The sequence below is a fragment of the Hyperoodon ampullatus genome (genome assembly GCF_949752795.1).
Source record: "Hyperoodon ampullatus genome assembly, chromosome: 11".
Lineage (NCBI taxonomy): Eukaryota > Metazoa > Chordata > Mammalia > Artiodactyla > Ziphiidae > Hyperoodon > Hyperoodon ampullatus.
In genome coordinates this window covers 61,181,730-61,202,727 of record NC_136924.1, presented here as the reverse complement: position 1 = coordinate 61,202,727, position 20,998 = coordinate 61,181,730, and the positions used below count along the sequence as shown (strand labels likewise).

The following is a 20,998-nucleotide window of genomic DNA, read 5'->3' as shown; positions in this document are numbered from 1 at the left end:
TATAGAGATTGTACATTTATTTATTCATGTCCACACCCATTAAAGTGACTTTCTAGGAGCCAAGTTCTCACTTTCACTTTTTCTTCTTGCCTTTAGGGGTTTCAAGGGGTTTCCCCTCAGCTAGAGCCAACTGTTTCTTCAGATCCAAGAGTTTAGCCACCTCTGCAGCAACCTGGTTCTTGTCTGCCTTTTGTGCTTTCAATTCTCGGACAATGTTGCCCTAAGAGAAGAGGGGATGGGGGAATCACAACAGTGAGACCAGAAATGACCTATTTAGGATTCAGCTTTTCCAGCCTCCCATAGGGCTTAAGCTCTGTACCTGCTTGGTCACTTCATCCATCAGCACTTGTATCTGCTGTGGTCCAGCTGTTGTCATAGTCTCTACAGCTGCTGGCTTGGGGGATGCTTTTGCCTTGAGATCAACAACAGAGTTAGCACCTGCTACCATAAACATCCCCCGACCTCAAGTTTTATATAACATCTCAGGAGGAAAGTGATTACCTTTAATGACAAGGACTCTTCTAGCTAAGACAGGAAAGAAAAATGAAGTGAGGAAGCAGCAGGGCCAATAGATGGAAAGAGGGATGAGTGAGGGCTACTGAAGGATACTGACTGTCGGTGGGTGAGGCACAGCCTTTAGCTTTCTCACCTGGCCCCCGCTGAAGCGCTGCCTCAGACCTTCAATCTGGTCATTTTCCAATTTTTGGAACAAGGGACTGACCTGTGAAAAAAAGAATTCCAGAATCATTCGCTGATTAGGTATAAACTCTACCAGACTATACAGAGGGCCTCTCCACCCCAACTTCTGACATTTAGGAACTCAGTGATCTAGAAAAAAATCTTTTATAGAGTGTAACACTGAGCAAATACCTGCTGATTTCAGTAAAGAATCCAGAAAAGGCATTCACTAGGGTCAAAAATTATTTAAACTATTCAATGATGCTAGGTTGATGCCAAAGCTTACAGATGTACATACTTTTATCACCTTGTGTTGAGGAAGTGGTTGGTTTGTATTCTCCCTGCCCCTTGGGTCCTGGCATGAAGGACAGTTGAGGATACGTGAGCTACAGAAAACACTGGGCTTGTAAACCAATACCAAGGACTTTATATTAGAAACAAGCCTAAGTGCAGAGTGGGGACGAGTGGGTAAGGGGTTCGGAGAATAGCTATGAGAGTCTTATGCCCAAAGTTAAGTTCTTCCCTGACCCCTCCCCAGAGGCTGCTTGGCAAAAGAAGGAATTTTGAGAGAGGCTGGCTCTTCCAAATCTCAGAGACGTACTGTGCCAATCTGGTGTCCTGCTGGTAAGGTGCACAGGAAGTTTGTGAGCAGGATGCTGCAGGCTGGAGGTGGGAGCTGCAGCTGGGCCTGGATGGTAGCACTAACCGTGGGCATGTAAGGCTGGAGCATGATGGACAGCAAGGCAGCTATATTCACTGCCAAGCCTGTCACTGTCCCTGCCCGCTGTCTGGGGAAGAAAAGATATTAGTCACGACCCCCAGGAGGACGTAGCCTACCAGCCACTTTATTCCTGGAGCCAACCCTACCTCCTTACCTACCTGTCAGCCTCGCTGCCTTTAATCCGCTTCCAGGGCTCGTTCACCTGAATGTACTGGTTGCCATGGCGAGAGATGGTGAGGATACTGCGTAAGGCATCCCGGATCCTGGGAAGGAAGGATGCAGGCCAAGGTGTAAGGTTCTGGGGGGACCGGTATGGGGCTCTCAACATGCCAGCAGATCACTGAGTTGAGACAGAGGTGTAGATACTTACCGAACCTTTTCTAGCAGCTGGTGATAATGCTGGAGCTCCAGGGTGACATGGGCCAGCAGGCGCCGATCATCAGAGGTGAGCACCATCTCAGGCACAAAACCCCCAAAAAACTTAGACACAAACATCCCAGCTCTGGATGGGAGGAGGGAAGGAGAGGGGAGAGAAAAGAGGAGTTACTGCCCAGTCTCCTTAGAGAAATTTGACACCATTTTCATAATTCTGCATTTTCTCAGAACTGAAACCACCTGGCTCCCTCAAGCTGGAAGGCAAAACTTAACAAATTAATTCCTTATTCTCCCTCTCCCTTAAGAATATGACTCTGCACATAACAGACATTTTATATACAGATATCCCTTACATAAAGGGAACTAATAAAGTTAAGCAACCGTTTATTTTTAAGAAGTTAAAAACTCAGAATGATCAAGTTGAAATATGCATTAGTTGCTACCAAACAAATAAATCCTCTAGTAGGGACTATCTGTTCAATGTGGTTAATGAGCAAACCTGAAAGCGTGTGTAGCCATGGAGGATATTTCTTTAGGTTGCAGAGTAGCTGAGATAGGGACCGATAATGGAATGTGAGCCTGAAGTAACAAAACTGAAAAGTACAGCAGAAGTCTCCTACCCCTATGCTAAATAACCCCCTTCTTCAGCCAAACTTTTCAGTGGTCTGCAAGTGAAACTTTTTGCTAGGAAAGAACACATTTCCAATTCTACAAAGAACATTAATAAGAAAATAATTCGCAAAAATTCACTTTGTGACCAACTCTGCTAAATCACATCTCTACAACTAACTTGCCCCAAGCGTACGTGGCCTACTAGCCCCACCCCAGGTTCATCTGCTGACTCTCAACCCTCACCAGGTCCCACCTGTTGATGAAGTTGCCCAGATTGTTAAGCAGCTCAGAATTATTCTTGAGCAACATGTCTGTCCAGGAGAAGGCACTGTCCTGACCCTCAGGCCGAATGTACAGCAGATAGAAGCGCCAGATGTCAGCAGGGATCCCTGTGTCCTGGGCCATGTCCCCAAACACTCCTACACCCCGGCTCTTAGAGAATTTCCCATCCTCGTAATTCAGGTATTCTGGACAGAGAAGGAGAATGAGAACCATCTGTTCAAATCATGTCCTTCCTCGTGGGATGAACTGGGAGATTGGGATTGACATATATACACTAATACGTATAAAATAGATAACTAATAAGAACCTGCTGTATAAAAAAAAAATCATGTCCTTCCTCTCTGACCCACTAACTCTTCTTTCCTCTCCCTCAACCTCAGTTCTAGAGTAGCTGGCCTGCACAGAACTTGGGAGATCCTTCCTCTGCATTCTGGTCTTCTTCTGTTTACTTCTACCCATTACAAAATTTAGCTTTGGACTTTTGCTCTCTTCAGGTTCTTGTTCCCTTTTTCTGCGTTGAGCTTCCATGTTCTAATTGTTTCCTATTTCATCTCAACTCCTAACTCAAGACCTAGCACCTCTCCAGGAGCTTCTTCCAAGTACTGTCTCGGCCCTCATTCCCTTAGAACATCCCCATCTCCAATCTCCCAGGGTACCTGTAGCAATGAGGTGGCTGACCAAAGTGTAGTTGTCCTCAGCTCCTAGGGCTGAACAAGGAAAGACTAAGCCGTGGAAGGGAACATTGTCTTTGGCCATGAACTGATACAGGCTCACCTATGGAATATAATTGGGAGACAGAGCTCCTGAGATCCTCTTCAAAGGCTCAAGAAAGATCAGCTACCCACCCCTAACCACCCCCACTATACACGCACACTCCCCAGGTCTTTGACAGGCTAACAAAGAACTGCTCACTTGTTCTGGGTTCTTCCACCATTTCTCCCACTGGTCTGTGTAGTTGGCTGTGATGGACAGGTAGCCAATGGTGGCATCAAACCAGACATAGAATACCTGGAGGGTCAGGAGGGAGGAGACACAGTTAAGATGCAAGAACACTGGGAAAACCTTGCCAACCCAAAGCCTCAGACTGAATCCAGACACAATCAAGTCTATTCTGCTAGCCCAGGGTTTCAATCCCAAGGCTGAATAATATGAGATATGAATAAAGCATAGCGTTTTTACCTTGTCCTCAAAACCTACTAAGGGCACAGGGGTTCCCCACTTGAGGTCTCGGGTTATGCAGCGTGGCTTGAGGCCATCCCGAAGCCAAGAACGAATGATGAACCGGGCGTTAGGTGTCCAGTCACTGCCAGGCAACGTCTTCTCCAACCACTCCTCCAGCGGCTTTCCCAACTGAGACAGCAGAGAAGCACAGAGAGCTGGTTTAGGACAGTTGCATGTGTGGTCACCATAAGGATAAATACGTATGACCACTTTGGAGTAGTTTGGTGATATCTAATTAAAATTAAGGATTCATGACTTTGCCATAACGATTCCACTTCTAGGGATTTTTTTTTTTTTTTGCGGTACGCGGGCCTCTCACTGTTGTGGCCTCTCCCGTTGCGGAGCACAGGCTCCGGACGCGCAGGCTCAGCGGCCACGGCTCACGGGCCCAGCCGCTCCGCGGCATATGGGATCCTCCCAGACCGGGGCACGAACCCGTATCCCCTGCATCAGCAGGCGGACTCTCAACCACTGCGCCACCAGGGAGGCCCTCTAGGGATTTTTTTCAACAGAAATATTCACATAAGTGTGTACAGATGTGTTTATAAACAAGTGCACAGTTCACCACAGCAAAAATTAAAACTGATTCACTTGGTTCAGTAGAATTTAAAGAAATATGGTATATCAACATAATGAAATACTTATAAGCCCTTTAAAAAGAGTGAGGAAGACCAGTATGTATTGATATGTAAAGATCTCAGAAATACATTAATTAAATAAACTGCTAAACAGTAATATATAATCCTATTTATAAAAATAAAGAATAGTAATACACAGATTAACATAAGGCCAAAAAATTTTTGAGGAAAACTGTATCTCAGTGCTTTATTCTCACATGAGATTAAGGGGAACATCCACTTTTACACCATGTATTTCATTCTGAACACTTTTTTTTTGGCCGCACCGCGCGGCTTGTGGGATCCTAGTTCCCCGACCAGGGATCAAACCCGTGCCCCCTGCAGTGGAAGTGCAGAGTCCTAACCACTGGACCGCCAGGGAATTCCCTCATTCTGAAATTTTAAAAACAAGCGTATATCACTTTTGTAAGCAGAAAAACAAAGATAAATCTTTTGTAAGGGATGGTTCATGTGATTCATCCACATAAATACTGTAGCATCCAAAACCTGACAACACACTCTAGTGGTGAGGCTATGGGCAAACAAGTGCACACACACACTACTGGGAAGAAAGTAAAATGGAATAACACCTATTGAGAAAAATTTGGCAATAAACTACATATGCATTTCTCCTGGACACAGCAAGTGATCCCTTCTAAGGAATTTATCCTGAAGATACACTTCCCACAATACAAAAATACACATGCACAAGGTTAGTCACTGCAACAGTATTTTTAACTGCAAAATACTGGAAACTACCTAACTGGCAAACACAAGAAATTGGTTAAATAAACTACGGTACCCACAGGACTTCCCTGGTGGTCCAGTGGTTAAGACTCTGCGCTCTCAATGCAGGGGACCCGGGTTCAATCGCTGGACAGGGAACTAGATCCCTCATGCCACAACTAAGAGCCCGCATGCCACAACTAAAAAAAAAGATCCCACATGCCACAACTAAAGATTCTGCATGCCACAACTAAAGATCCCGCATGCCGCAACTAAGACTTGGTGCAAATAAATAAATATTTAAAAAAAACAAAACAAAAAACCATGGTACCCACACAAAATGGAGTACTATGCAGCTGTTTAAATAAAACAAACAAAGCTGAGTAAGGATGATCTCTATGATCTGATATGGAGTAATCCTGATATGGAGTCATTTCTAGAACATACTGTTAGGTGGAAAAGACAAAATGCAAAAGAGTATATACAGCATGCTATATTTTGTATAAGAGGAAATAACATATACACACACACACACACACACACACACATATGTTTATCTTTACAAAAATAAACACACTAAGACTAAATCGGAAAACAAAGCCAATCACCTACAGGAGATGGGAGAACAAGGTAGCCTGGACAGGAAAGGGAGTGAGGGAATGACACTTCTCTGAGTATACCTTTTTGCATGGTTTTGATGTTTTAGAAGCATACTGATGTTCTACATTTTCAAAAACTTAAGTTAGTAAGTATGAGGAGAGAAAAAAGAACTAGAAGCAAATGAACCACACTTACTGGCTTACTTCAGTAACACAACCACACTAAAGGGGGAAAAATCTAAGCCAGGACAATTTTGAACATATTTGATTATATACCCGCGCTTGGGGGGGAAGGGGCAGGACTGCCAATAAACCCTAAACTCATCTTAGTAGGTTTTTTGATAGTGGTATGGGTGAAGCAATTCTGAAATTTTTAGGTGTACTGTAGAATCGAGCAAATGAGTAAATAATGTTGTTGGGAACCAGAGTACCTACTGTTTGGAAGAAAGGAAATAAAAATATGAGATGAGGGAAAGTGAGGAAGAACCCCATGGGGCTGGCCTGGAATTTCAGGTGTCAGTGTGAATCCAAAACAAATGCCTAACTCTCTGCTGACAGGGCCTAGAAGCAAAGACACCCCAGTAGCAATGAGCACACTTAAATCTTGGTCTCTAATACTGTTACCTACTTAAAAAAAAAAACAGGGCTTGGTAGAGAAATGGTTGAATCCCAGACTGGAACAAGATGAATCTAGAATATCCTGCTATGCTAGAAAATAAGGAAGTGCTTAAAAAATGATGGGAGACCTCAGAAACACCCAGAGAAACAACCTTGAATAGGCTCCCATTGGCCAAATAAGGGACAATTTGAATATGAAAATTATTTAGGACAGGAATCAATTATAAATCATTGAAAAAAATTGGAATCCATGAGTTGACACTGATAATAAATGAGATAAATGAATGAAGGAGAAGGGTAAATGTGGAGGGAGTGGCAGAGTTGGCAGATCTTAACAAAAACTGGTTCAGGTAAGAATGATTAATTAAATGGATGCTAAATTTAGAGGGAACCTTTCAATGAGGAGCAAAGTACTTGCATGGTCTTAAAGTGTATTCCCACAGACTGCTTATAAGTTGCAAAGGGGAAAATATTAATTGTACAGTGGAGAAGCTGGGTAACACCTTGACTGAGCAAAATTAACATCACCAATGAGGGGGAAATGGCCATGACGTGCCTCTGGAAAGAACAAAGTATCATTTATGTAGTATTCCAACTGAGGATGCATAACCTGAATCTAGCCATGAGGAAAACAGCCAATAAATCCAAAATGAATATTCTATTTTAAAAGCAGGAATCATGGCCTATATTATTAAAAACTGTTAATGTCATAAAAGATAAAGAAAGGCTGAGGAACTGTTTCAGATTAAGGGAAACTAAAGAGACAGAAAAACTAAATGCAATACATGATCCAGAGCCAGATTCTACACTACAGGAAAAATGATGCTAGGAAGGATATTAATGGTATAGTTGGCAAAACTGGAATATGGCTGGTAGATCACACAACTATATCAATGTTAAATTTCTTGAAGTTGTTAACCATACTGTGGTTATGCAGGAATATGTCTTTTTTCTTAGGAAACACACAAGGCAGCATTCAAGAGTAAAGAGGTTATATAAGTACACATGCATACATGTATGAGAGAGAGAATAAGCTAAACCAAATGGAGCAAAATCTTAACAGCCAGTGAATCTGGGTAATGGGTACATGAGGTTCTTCTGGGAAAAGAACACGAGGTTCTTTGTTCTAGCAGCTGCTTATTCTTGCAACTCTTTTTGCAAGCTTGAAATTATTTCCAAATAAAAAGTTTAAAAGGAAAAAAAAAAGCAGCAAATCCACTAAAGTGAAAAATTGGTTAAGACACATTGTGAAGTAAAAGAAAGAAAGTAGACTGAAGAAGAATATGAATGTCATGATCTAATTTGTATTAAGGAGGAAAAAAAGGCATAAGAATACTTTCATATGCAAGTGCTACAAAGGAAAATCAGCAGTAGTAAATACCTCTTGGCAGATGGGCCTGGACCTTTCACTTTGTGCCCTTTTCCTGTTACATCTTTTTACCTTAAGCATGTTAAGTATAATTTTAAAATGGAAATTGAAAACATATGAGGGTGATTTGGTACAAATTTGCCTCTGCCTGAGGCTGAGGCAGAGGGGGCAGAGGAGACCATGCAGACTGGCTTGAGGGAAAGGCCCACTCACCTTAGGCAGGTCCAGAAACAGGTGCTGAGAGGATTTCACCACAGGGCACGACCGGCAGACTTTACACTGAGGCTTCTGTGAAGGGGAAAGTCAAGAGAAGGGGTGACCCAGGGTAGGACAGTCAGGATCAGGCTGCAGGCCAGGAGCTGTCCAGGCGAGGGGGGACGCACAGAGAGATGAGGTCCCCTGTCTGCCACCAAGCTTAGCCTCACGCTCACACCCCACCAACTCACAAACTACTTACTTGGGCCTTCTCTGAACTTGCAGACTCAGGTCTGTATAGCACAACATTTGCTACTCAGAGTTTCACATCTGTGTCCTTTCACTCCAAAGAATAGGAAAAAGCATTCTCTGAGCACAGGCTAGACCCAGAGCCCTGCACTGTACGCAGCTGTGTGAGGAGCAGAAAGAGCAATGAAGAGAAGACACACGGTTCCTCTCCTTGAGGAAGTTACAATCAATCAGGGAGAGAGGGCTCGCGTGAGAAACAAGCACAGGCTTTCACACGGCAAAATGTCAAGAAATACTTATTTTCATGGCACAACTTGACTGTACAAACACTGAAGGATGATGGCAAAAGGAGTTAAGCAAGTGGAGCTAACCACTGAAAGCTTCCGAATGAGTTTTGATCTGGGTTTTTGAAGGTGAGAAATTGTAACTCTCTCAGGACCTCTCTCCTGAACTCCACATGCCTGTATCAACTGCCTACCTTGGATGTCCCTCCTTGGATGTCTAAGGAGGCACCTCAAACTTAACAAACCCAAATAGTATCACTGCATTCCACAGGAAAGCTCTTCTTCACCCAATCTTGCCTGTGTTCATAGACAGTACTACCATCCGCCCAAGCTGCACAACCTAAAAGCATACAAGTCGTCATTCTCTTGACTGCCCTATCACCCCGAATTGCAGTCTATCCAGTTCTATAGAGTCTGCCTCCAAAACATATCTCAAATCCTTCCCCCCTCCCACCCCGCTATTTCTACTGCTATTAACCTAGTCCAAGCTATTGTCATCCCATTTCTGAGCTACCACTGGCCTCCAGACTGGCTTCCCCACTTTCTCTCTTGCTTCCCTCCCACCCATTATCCACAGAGCAGCGTGCCATTCCACTCCCAGATGGCTGACTGGGCCCTGGAAATCGGGTCACTGCCTACCTCTCTGACCTTGTCTCAATCCACCACCACCCATCCACCCCCACCCCGACTCACTATGAGCCACACTGGCCTTTTCAATTCCCCTTTTCAGTGCGCTTTGCTGCCTCGGGCCTTCGCATTTCCTGGTCCTTCTGCTTGGAACACTCTTAACCCCACTCATCACCTCCTGGCTCCTTCTCATTCTTCAGTTAAACTTTAAATGTTACTTCTGAGAGGCCTTCCCTAATCACCCAGCTTAACTCTTCCCCCAGAAGTCACCCTCCACCACATCTTCCGGGCAGTTTACCCTGGAGTAACTCTATTCTGTCTTTAGTGTTGGTCTCCTCCCGCACTAGATAAAAACTTGTCTTGTTCACTGCTACATCCTCAACACCTAGAACAATGACTACCTTACTGTAAAGACTCAAAAAAGTTTGCTGAATAAATGAATGAATGAATGAACTACCAAATGAATAAACATGGAGTAGAAGTAAAGGTGGTATATGTGGAAGAGCGAAAGAACTAAACAAATGCAGATCAGGTGGTATGAAGCAGGAGCAAAGGTAGGGTAATATGAACTCAACTTGTCGATTTTCCAGCACAATGCCAAGCACATAGTAAATGCTCAGTAAGTATTTATGCAATGAACTGAGTGATGAGTTGCCAGAACAGAGGAGGAAGAGCCACTGGTGAAAGGTCTTGAATGCTAAAACAAAAATCCTATGGACAACAAGGTCCTACTGTATAGCACAGGGAACTATATTCAATATCCTGGAGTAAACCATAATGGAAAAGAATATAAAAAAGAATGTATTTGTATAACTGAGTCACTTTGCTGTACAGCAGAAATTAACACAACACTGTAAATCAACTATACTTCAATTAAAAAAAAAAAAAGGAAGAAAAAAAAAACCTGAGGCGGATCAGACTGGGAGTCCCTTAAGATTAGAGACTGTCTCCTTCCAGGCTCCCAGGAGCCCCTCCTCTCACCTTGAGCTCGATGGCATTGATGAGCTTGCCACACTTGTCACACTGGTCACCCCGGGCCTCCTCGTAGCCACAGAAGGGACACACGCCCTCCACAAAGCGGTCAGCCAGGAAGCGGGCACAGTGTTCACACCGCAGTTGCTCCACAGTATCTTGCAGCACAAAACCTCGGGCCACCAACCGCTGGAAGATATCCTGGGTAATTCTGACGAGGTGAGCAAGGGACAGGGGAGGGGTGGACCGGGGGAAGTCAGAGGAAGTGGTGCGCCCCTCCTTCCTGCCACTCCACCCAGGATCCAAACCCATTCAGTCCAAGTGCCAAAGAAATCAGTCAGAGGCCACTAAGTCACCTGTAGGGAGTTTACTGATGAGCCCAAACACCTCACATAAATCGCCCAACTCCCCACACGATCTCTTTCCTCATCGCTCTAGGATTCACTTTTGTAAAATACAGATTTATCTGTTTTGTATTCCTCATTAACAAAAATCTCCAAAAGGATAATAGGACTGTTTAGTTCTTTGATATGTGCTAAAAATTAAAATTAAATCAGAGTGGGGCTTCCCTGGTGGCGCAGTGGTTGAGAGTCCGCCTGCCGATGCAGGGGACACGGGTTCGTGCCCCGGTCCGGGAAGATCCCACATGCCGCGGAGTGGCTGGGCCCGTGAGCCATGGCCGCTGAGCCTGCGCGTCCGGAGCCTGTGCTCCGCAACGGAAGAGGCCACAACAGTGAGAGGCCCGCGTACCGCAAAAAAAAAATTAAATCAGAGTGCTGCTAAACTGCACAGCACTCTCAGCTGGCAGCCTGTCTACTATGCAGTTTTTATAAGGATGATAATCAGGCAGAGGAAAACGAGTGTATTTGCTATAAACACAGGAGTGAGAGGGGGCTGTCCTGAGACAGTGGCGGCCAGCAAGAGAAGGGAGGTGGTAGAGGGAAGTCAGGTCCTTCCCATGAGCCTAAGTCCTGTCTCTTCCCTCCCTCAGCTGCACCTTCAGCCCTAGTCAGGCTTCTGCACACAATGAATCCCCGTAATAATGCTTGGGACACATTTCAGGACAATATCCGGATGTTTGGGGGTGGGGGGCGGGGAACAATCTTGGTTCCTTCTTTCTGTCTCCTAGATATTCTCACTGCTCCCACTCTCCATTTCTGCCTGATTAGAGGAAACCTACTTGGTCTGCTGCGGAGTGGTTGTCCGACCAAAAATGTCAAACGAGATATTAAACCAGCGGTAGATGTCGGCGTGGATAACATGGTACTTGTCACAGATCTCCTGGGGGGTTAGACCCTCCTCCATAGCCTTGGTCTCTGTTGCTGTACCATACTCATCTGTCCCACACAGATAGAGGGTGTTCCACTGGCGGAGCCGGGAGTACCTGGAAGGGAATGTGGTGATCATGGGGCCCCATCTCAGCCCCTCCCATGTACCCAGGATCCCTCCGGCTTCCCCTCCCTTGAGGCCTCCTATTCCCTTGGGGCCCACTGCTCCCTCAGGGCTTTCCCCCAGCAGCTGGCTCCACCTGGCAAAGACGTCAGCACTGAGCACGCAACCGATGATGTTTCCAAGATGGGGGACATTGTTGACATAAGGGAGGGCGCTGGTGATGAGCACATTCCTCTCCCCAGCCACAGGCAACCTAGTAGGGAAGAGGAAGAGAACAGTCCAGGGGGGAGAAGAGAGGGTCAAGAGGGACCCAAAGTGCACAGAACACCCAGATGCATCTGTTCTACTGTAACAGGGTCACGTCCATCTGAAGTCTTTCCTCACATGAATCCACTGGAGCATAAACTCCCCCAAAAGCCATGAGATCCCTACAGTTGCGAATACAGGGCCCTGCCCACAGCAAGCAAGCCTCGTGTACTGCTCGTAAGAAGCCTCATTCTGACACTGAGCTCTGTCTCTCTTTACTACCCTAAGTATTCCTTTTCCTTTAGCTCATTCCCAGGCTCCAAACTCTGGGGTATTGACAAACTCTCCCCAGGATCTGTCCAACCACCATCATTTGCTGACTTCCTAGACGCCAGTGCCACCCAAAAACACTTTCCCAGCACTGACCTCTTCCCTTCTTCCCAAGTGCTATGTTAACATTACCTCTACTCACTACCTGAAATGCTTACAGCTCGCCAGCCCATACACAAGCCTTACCAAGTCCTCTCATATCCCTTGTCTCTTCCCTCCCTAACCCATATCTGTCTCTTCCTCACGGCCCGACTCAAACCAGCAGGAACCAGCCATTGCCTTCATAGCCACCCTCTCCTCCCCACTTTCCCAGATCATTCCTAGTCACGCCACTCAATCTGCTGTCGGAAGTCACTGTCTGCTCTTCTCTTTTCACGCTTCATCACCAGTGAAAGCTCAGCTGCACACACCCTGTATTCACCCCCCTCCCCAGCACTGACACCTCACCAGGTTTCCTTTCATCTTTCCAACCATTCTTTTCTCTCTTTTTTCAGTTTTAATATTTTTTTTTTATTGAAGTATAGTTGATTTACAATGTTGCGTTACTTCCAACCATTCTTAATCTACAATTGCTGACTACCATCACTTACCGTATCCTTCAAACCCTGGGCATCCTGCGAGCTCACCGAGTCCCATAATCTCTTCTGCTAATAGAGACTCCAATGATTCCCTCATGTTAACCTTACCCTTCTTCCCAGCTGCATGCTATATATCCGGTTAGATGTTCCATCTACTTCCTGGAACATTTTACAGCTCATTTCCTTGAGAAAGATCTCACTGTTTTCTCCTGGATTCATTGACTTTTCTCCCCATGACTGAATACCATAGTTTTCTCTGAAACCCAGCTTAGAAATCAGCTCCTTCAGGAAAGCCTTTCTTTACTGACAACCGGCCTTCCACCCAGTCATCCTTGTATCCTGAGTCCATAAGCATCTTGTACCACACATTCTGTGGTGCTCCTTTTGTGTCACCCTGTAACGTCTCTCTCATCTTGAGTGGGCTTACTACGGTGGCAGATATGCACCACCACAGAGTACGCCCAGGGTTCTGCCCTCAAGAGGGTTACGTTCTATCAGACAACTTCTAACTGGATCAGTGCGATGAGAGGTACAAAGTGCCCAAGGAGCTCGAAGGAAGGCAAGCATCTCCAGCCTAAGACTAAGACTTCACAGAGGCAGAACTACTTGAGTTGGGCCTCGAGAATGGGTGGGAATTTGCCTGATCAAGACACTGGGGATTCTCCGTACAATTTCTTACAACTGCATGTGAATCTATAATTATCTCAAAATAAAAAGTTTAATTTTTAAAAAAGTAAAAAAAAAAAAAAAAAAAAAAGACACTGGGGATGTCCTTCAGTCAGAAGGAAAAGCACAGAAGATAGCCTGGTTTGGCTCTAGGGTCTTTAGCCAATTGTCTCTTCCTCTAAGTACACATTTAAACATGTTAGCCTGTATAAACACCCGAGAAAATCTATCTCCTATTCTTTATTACCTCTAAAACAATCCTCAATAGGTACTCAAAGAAATACTCAAAATGAGTGAATGAACAAAGGACAAACTTTCATTAATTCATTCAAATTTTGTCATAATCTACCAAATGCTTGGCCTTGTGCTAGAATATGTGTACCATAAAAGAACAGAGAGGCCCTGCCTTCAATAAGCTTACAGATTAGCGAGGAGACAGACATGTAAACAGACAATTATAGGGCTTCCCTGGTGGCACAGTGGTTAAGAATCTGCCTGCCAATGCAGGAGACCCAGGTTTGAGCCCTGGTCCGGGAAGATCCCACATGCCGCGGATCCACTAAGCCCGGACGCCACAACTACTGATCCTGGGCTCTAGAGCCCATGCGCCACAACTACTGAAGCCCGTGTGCCTAGAGCCCGTGCTCCACAACAAGAGAAGTCACCGCAATGAGAAGCCCGCGCACCGCAATGAAGAGCAGCCCCCGCTCGCCACAACTAGAAGAAAGCCTGCGTGCAGCAATGAAGACCCAATGCAGCCAAAAATTAAAAAAAAAAAAGTTTAAAAAGAGATAATTACAACATAATATGACAATGGAAGCTCCCAGAAGATGAAGCACTTAAGACTCTCACAAGCTCTATAGAGAAAGAAATGATAGAACTGGTCTCTTGAACAACTGTACAGCAGGTAGGTAAGATGCAGGCATTCCAGGGAGAAGGAAGAGCATGGGCAAAGACACCAAGGTGTGAGAGTGTATGATCTCAGCCTGCCTTCCTCTTAAAATTCATCTTGACCCAACTGCCCCTTGACTGACCAGCCTCTAGCCACTAGCCTTTTAGAAATTCCTTATAAAGAACCAAACACGATGCTTGCTCTATCTGAGACACCCTTCCCCCAGACTTACCCTTGCCTAACTCTACTCATCTTGCAAGTCTTATTTCCCATTTTTTTTTTTTTTTTTTTTTTTGGCCATGCTGCGTGGCTTTCGGGATCTTAGTTCCCCAACCAGGGACTGAACCTGGGACCTCAGCAGTGAAAGCGTGGAGTCCTAACCACTGAACCACCAGGGAACTCCTGCAAGTCTTAGGTCAAACGCCATTTTTCTAAGTTAATCTCCCATGATATTTTCTCATAGCATCCTGTTCTTTTCCTTCATAGTACTTACCAAAATTTATAATTATACCTTTGTGTGACAGGGTTTTTTTAACTTTTAATTTTATATTGGAGTATAGTTGATTAACAACGTTGTGTTAGTTTCATGAGTGACAGTTTTTTTTAAATACCTGTCTATACCACTAGACTCAAAGTGGTATGAGAGCACAGTCTTATCTGTTTCGTTCCCCTCTGTAGACCCAGTTCCCAGCACACAGGGCCTGACAAGGAGTGGACACTTAAATCTTTATTGAACAACATGTTCAGAACTACAGACATTTCATTTCGATGGAAAAATCTACATATGTGTGTGAATATTATCTTAGCTATCAGGAGAGTAACAGAACATGATGCTAAGCATGCAGGCAGGGGCCAGATCATGAAAGGCCTTGTGAACTACACAAAGAAACCATCTGTAGAATTCTGAAAAGGAAGGTGAGATGATAACATAGGCAGTTTTAAGCAGCCATCCTGGTGGCAGTGTGGAGCATGGGATGGCACAGAAGGAGAAGGTTAAGAGATGGTGAGGCCCAATCTCAGGTAGCAGCAGGATAGGGAGAAGGGATGGATACGAGGACTCTTTAGGAGTTAGAATCAATGACCTGGTAACGGAACAAATGATACAAGCAGAGATGAGAGAAGGGTATAGATAGGTGACACCAAGATTTCTGGCCTGGATTTTTAGGTGGAAGGTGGGAGTCATTCACTAAGACAAGTGAATGAAGGAGAAAGAGAAGCTGGCAGGGAAGGTAATAGGTTTGGTTTTGTACACGTTGAGTTTGCAATGCCAGTGGAGGTGAAGGAATCTAGGAGATAGTCTGACAACTATGTCTGGAGCTCAGAATAGAGATGTGCACTGGAAAAAACAGACTTAGGTGCAATCAGTAGACAGAAAGTAGCTGAAAACATGGGTGCACATGGGACTGATGGACAGTATATCCAAAGTATTAGCCAAGAGGTTGAGAGGACAGAAAATCAAAGGTCAGCAAAGAGAATTCGACAGGCAGGTACTGGCTCTATCAACAATTTCCACGTAAGAAACCAAGCCCCACTCATGTGTGCCTACTCACACTGGATTCTGCTGTGGCTGAACAGGGGGCAAGCTTTCCAGGCCCTTCTCCCAAGCAGCTACAGCCATGGCAATCTCCTCCTCAGATAGGGTAGCCAGCTCCTCCTCCTATGAAGAGTGGACAGTATCCCTCACCAGGTGAGGGGGGCGGCCGTAGAGTAAAGAACTTTTCTCCTTGTTCTCCATGAACTGAAAAAGTTAGTAGTCATGCTCAAAGTCCCTCTCCAAGCCACCCACCACCTCACACACTGAGGCTCTGTGGGGACCCCTCTGCTCTGTTCCAAACCTCAGGCTCATTGCTGACAGCCCTCCCCTCAAGGGAGCTGGGCTGGGGCTGTTTTTGGAGGTAGGGCCGGAGGGCCAGGACACCCTGCTGCTTCAGCACAGTCTCTGCAGCTCGCTGACATGGCTCCTGAGAACTCAGTGTCTGGAACCAACTGTGCAGGGCACCCAGCTCCTCTGTGGCATGGAAGAAGAGAGGCAATCAGTAAGACCGAGAATGGGCGGGCAGGAAGGGACCTCCTCCCCTTCTTCACAAAGTTTCTCCAGCTGCCTTTCCCAGTTCCCTCAGCCATCTTTCTGCTATAGCTGCCCTGTCAAGCTACACCTCAAAATGGGTCCTCAATATTCTATTGCCCACTCTGGAACCCCTACACCAAGCTCCTGGGGTTGGGGCTGGTGGAGAAGTGATATGCACAGTTCTCACCAGGGAGGTATGCCGGGTCTTGGAGTAATGGATATAGTGCTCCCCACAAAACAATGTCAGCGAGAGATTCTGTCTCCTTTGTTGAGGAAAGAAAGGAAGAAGAACACAGGTGAGACACTCAGTTTCTTCCCAATCGACATAACAATATCGTACATTTCCTAAGCACTTACTATGTGTCAAGCACTGTGTTAAGCATTTTAAATTACCTCTCTTAATCTTCACAATAATCCACTGAGGCGGACAGTAATACATTGCCCTTACTTCAAAGGTGAAAAAAATGAAGTTTAAAGAGTTTTTGTGAGTTTTAAAGTTTACACTACTAGTAAGTGGCAGTTTGGAAGGTCTGAACTCTGAATACAGTCTTCCTTCTTAATTTGTATATCATACAGCTTTCCCCAGTACCCATCTCAAGGCCCAACTCACCCCAGCCAGGAACGGACAGCTCCGACGACTCAAGCTGTGGTCAATATGAGTCAGGGCTCTCCGCACCAGGCTAAAAACATCTTCTCCCTTCTTCCCTTGGACCACTAAATAGTACAGGGCAGCGGACAAAGCTGGCTAAAATGCAGGAGACACGGGTCAGGGCAGCCATGTAGAGCAAGAGCCTGCCTGCCATTCCCCACATCTCAGTCCTACCTGCAGCTCTGTCGCTTCCCATTCCAGCCACTGGTTGGTGAGGTCATCTTGCTCCCAGCCAGATAACAGAAAGAAGTATCTACCCAGGGAGAGAGCAACAGAGGTAGCATTAAATGGGCCCATTTGTCTAGCCCATTTCTCACCCCCCAGTGAAACAGTGGTTGTAAACAAGGCTACACAGAGGACAATAATCCCTGATTCTATTCAGCCACCTCCCTGCATCAAGGACCAGTACTGACCGACAGATTGCACTGGTGGAGAAGAGGTAGTTGCCACTATCCAGTTGCAAGACAGGAACCTTAGGCCGGGTCAGGAACGGGACCACACACTCTGACCCGGGAGAGGAAGACGGGTGAAAAACAGAGAAAAGAAAAGAAATGCTTTGTCAACTTAGAAGGACAACTTCCCGGGGGGTGGGGAGGTGGGGAGGGATGGGCAGTCTCACGGAGAGGGTCCAGGATAGGACCACTGAAAGGGGGTGGGTCCAGAATGAACTGGAGAGACCAGCAGGTGTTCAGCTGAGACAGCCAGCTGGAAACAACAGATGGGGACTGCAGTGAGGAGGTGGTGGTACTGGGGTAGTGCTGCAGCCAAGAAGTGGAACAACTGAAAGTAATTAGAATATCTGAGAATGATCTGAGCTACAGCGGGAGAACAAAATTAAGAGAACTGGGAGGACTGACAAGAGAACCGCTCAAGAGTCACCCAAACAGATGGCTGGGAATGAGAAGAGGTAAACCGAAGAGAGTATGTGTGTCTCTGTGTGCTTAGGAGAGGAAAGCAGGGTTTCCTAAGAACGACAAAGGAGAACCTGGTGGTTATCATGTGAGTGACGTGGGGCGGGGGGGGGGGTTGCCTGATAGGCGTGGGAGAAGGTTGGAAAAGGGAAAGAGGTTCACTGGAGTGAGGCGAGGTCCTGGAAGAGGGAGGGGAGGCAAGAGAAGGGTACACTGAGGGTAATTAAGGGAAGTGACGGATGAAAGGTACGACTGGGAAGGAAGAGGGGATGGGGTGCCCAAGGATAATGCGGGAGATGGTTGACGGGAGTGCGTGGGGGGGGGCGGGGTTGACGAAGACAACTGTAGGGTGGTCGTCGGCGTGTTTTCCGTCCCGCCCTGCTCATTCACCGCCCACCAGCACCAGCAGACTACCTTCCGGGCCTACAGTGCTGATGAGCAGCTCCGCTCTGCCCTGGGCCCTCCCGGCCGCGGCCAGCACGGGCAGGATCCCCGGGGCGCCCTCGCTCACGAACAACCTCATTTCGCCGTGGATCTGATGCAACCGGAACCGGTCTCCAGCCAGTGGAATGAACGACCGCCGCGAGGCACGCCGGGAAATGGAGTTCCGAATGTGGCCTTTCCCCCGGCCAGACTCCCGGAAAGTAGACTATTTCTCCCATCATGCAACACTAGGAAACAGGAAAAGAGTGTCATAGAGATGGAGGGGCAGTAGATGCTGTGCCAGAGCAGCACTTTTTTGGTGGGAGGGCCGAGGAGACCTTTACGTGTGGGGCTCGGCGCGCTTTAATCCTGTAACGCAGCCCAAGGGCGGTGACGGAAACCGAGGCCCCCAGTCATCTTGCTGAAGTGGCGATGTCATGACAGCGGCTATTCGCAATGGCTGACTCTCGATTCGAGTTCATAAGAATCAGAGTTTTAGAGTTGAGAGTTATGATAAACTTACGTTAGTGACACAATGAAAATTAGGGTACATATCTTATTAACAAAAAAGAATGTGACTATTAAATATTGATTTAATACCATTCTGAAGCGCATATGCAGCCAGACAATCTCATTAAAGGGAAGGGAGCATGTAAAGGAAAGAGGTAAGTTGAGACGGAGTAAGAAGGCTAAGAGTTTGTCAATAAGTATACGTTATTCAAGGAAGCACGTATCAGTAATTGAGAAAGGGACCCTTCTTAATCATCTTTGTATACGTTTAAGATTAATTAATACCTAATTGTACTTATGAGCTGAGGTACAGAGAGGTTACTTTGTGCTATACAATGCATTGAAGATACGATTATTCACAAAATAGATATAGGCTTCTGCCTTAGCGGAGCTCACAGACTTCCTGGGAAGTCAGAAAGTCAAATAACCTTTAAAGTGTCATGAAAGTTATAATGTGGGAATGTAAAGTCTGCTGTAGGGTCTCCTAGTTAGGGCCCCTACCTGACTCTAAGGGGTTAAAAGAGGCCTTCTGTGCAAATGGCCTTTCAACTGAGATCTAGCTGAAGAGTAAGAGTTAGCCTGGTGGAGGTTGGTAGGAGTGGGGAGAGGAAGTGTTTCAGGCAGAGGAAACAACTTATGCAAAGGACCAGAGACCTCAATGCTCTTTAGGAATGTGAGGAATTAGTATGTGGCTGGAGTATGGAGTTTGTGGTGGGGAGTGTGAAAACACTGGGCTAAAAGGAGAAAGTCTCTGTAAACCACACTGTAAAATTTGGACTTTACTCTGAGGAAAATGGGAAGCCTTTGAATGGTTAAGTCAGGGGAGTGGCAGGCCATTTTTATGTTTTAGAAGCATCACTCTGGCTTCTGTGCCAGGAATGGACTGGAGAGGAGTAGAACTATATGCAAGGAGACTAGTTCAAAGATCATATTATCTGGGCTAAAAAGGGCGGTAGTTGTAGGGATTAAAGGAAGTAGACAGGTTGGAAAGATTTAGTAATCAATTAAATGTGAGTGGTGAGGAAACAAGAGAAATTAAGGTTGGCTGCCAGGTTTCTGGCATGGGCAATTGGGTACATCCTCTATGTGCTCCAACAGATGATAGTATTTCCCCTATCACAGTGATTATCACACTGTATTTTAATTGTTATGAGAGGGCCTCTTTTTTTTGCGAAATCTTAGCTCCCCAACCAGGGATGGAACCCATTCCCCCTGCAGTGGAAGAGCTGAGTCCTAACCACTGGACCGCCAGGGAATTCCCCAAGAGAGGGCATCTTAATTGACAATGCCTAGCACACGGTCCTTGCCCTGGCACGTATGGTAGTAAGCATTCAATAAATATTTATAAATTTAAATTTAACTTGGGAGTTCCCTGGTGGCCTAGGTTTTAGTATTCCGGGCTTTCACTGCCATGGCTCGGGTTCAATCCCTCGTTGGGGAACTGAGATCCCTCAAGCAGCATGGTGCAGCCAAAAAAGAAAATAAATAAATAAGGACTTCCCTGGTGGTGCAGTGGTTAAGAATCTACCTGCCGATGCAGGGGACACGGGTCCGAGCCCTGGTCCGGGAAGATCCCACATGCTGTGGAGCAACTAAGCCCGTATGCCACAACTACTGAGCCTGCGCTCTAGAGCCTGTGAGCCACAACTACTGAAGCCTGCGTGCCTAGAGCCCCTGCTCTGCAACAAAGAGAAGCCACTGCAGTGAGAAGCCTGTGCACTGCAACGAAGACCCAATGCAGCCAAAAATGAATAAATACATTTATTTATTTAAATAAATAAGTATATTTAACTTAATGGTTGTACTAGAAGAGAAACAGATTTGGGGGGGAAGCTGACAAGTTCAGTTCAGAACATACTATGTTTGTAGTGCCTGTGAAAAACCCAAGTGGAGTTTTTCAGTGGACAATGGATTAGACTGGAGCTCCAGAGAAAGATCTGGACCAGAGATATGGTGCCAGCAACGTATGGAGGTCATTTGAGCTGGGGAGAGAATAAGATCACCTATGGTGTATAGAATGCAAAGGGTACAGGATCTCAGACAGACTTCTGGAGTTTAAGAAGCAAGCAAAGTCCTTCCTTATGCAACGGAGAAGGAACTGCTGAAAAGGTCAACTGTGTTGGCTGTTGCTGAGATGTCAAGGAACATAAGGACTGCAGAGTGTCCCTGCAAAGTTAGGGGTGACCCT

The 20,998-nt window shown here is 45.9% G+C and overlaps 1 protein-coding gene across 2 annotated transcripts; it reads right to left on the bottom strand.

Moving 5' to 3' along the window:
• Positions 1 to 53: 53 nt before the first annotated feature.
• MARS1 (methionyl-tRNA synthetase 1) lies at positions 54 to 18,400 on the bottom strand (the record flags this gene model as incomplete). 2 transcript variants are annotated; one of them, XM_079715840.1, is made up of 22 exons in its annotated part: positions 54 to 220; positions 320 to 412; positions 502 to 525; positions 650 to 721; positions 1,280 to 1,466; positions 1,558 to 1,662; positions 1,770 to 1,901; positions 2,640 to 2,853; positions 3,325 to 3,442; positions 3,581 to 3,676; positions 3,848 to 4,018; positions 8,032 to 8,106; positions 10,155 to 10,356; positions 11,326 to 11,529; positions 11,674 to 11,790; positions 15,800 to 15,906; positions 16,085 to 16,257; positions 16,505 to 16,580; positions 16,928 to 17,062; positions 17,141 to 17,219; positions 17,380 to 17,470; positions 18,292 to 18,400. In XM_079715840.1, 22 exons carry the CDS (start codon positions 18,398 to 18,400, stop codon positions 74 to 76), a joined length of 2,727 nt encoding a protein of 908 aa, XP_079571966.1. In that variant the 3' UTR covers positions 54 to 73. The 2 variants fall into 2 exon arrangements, with proteins under 2 accessions (XP_079571966.1, XP_079571967.1); XM_079715841.1 differs by lacking the exon at positions 502 to 525.
• Between the last annotated feature and the right edge of the window lie 2,598 nt (positions 18,401 to 20,998).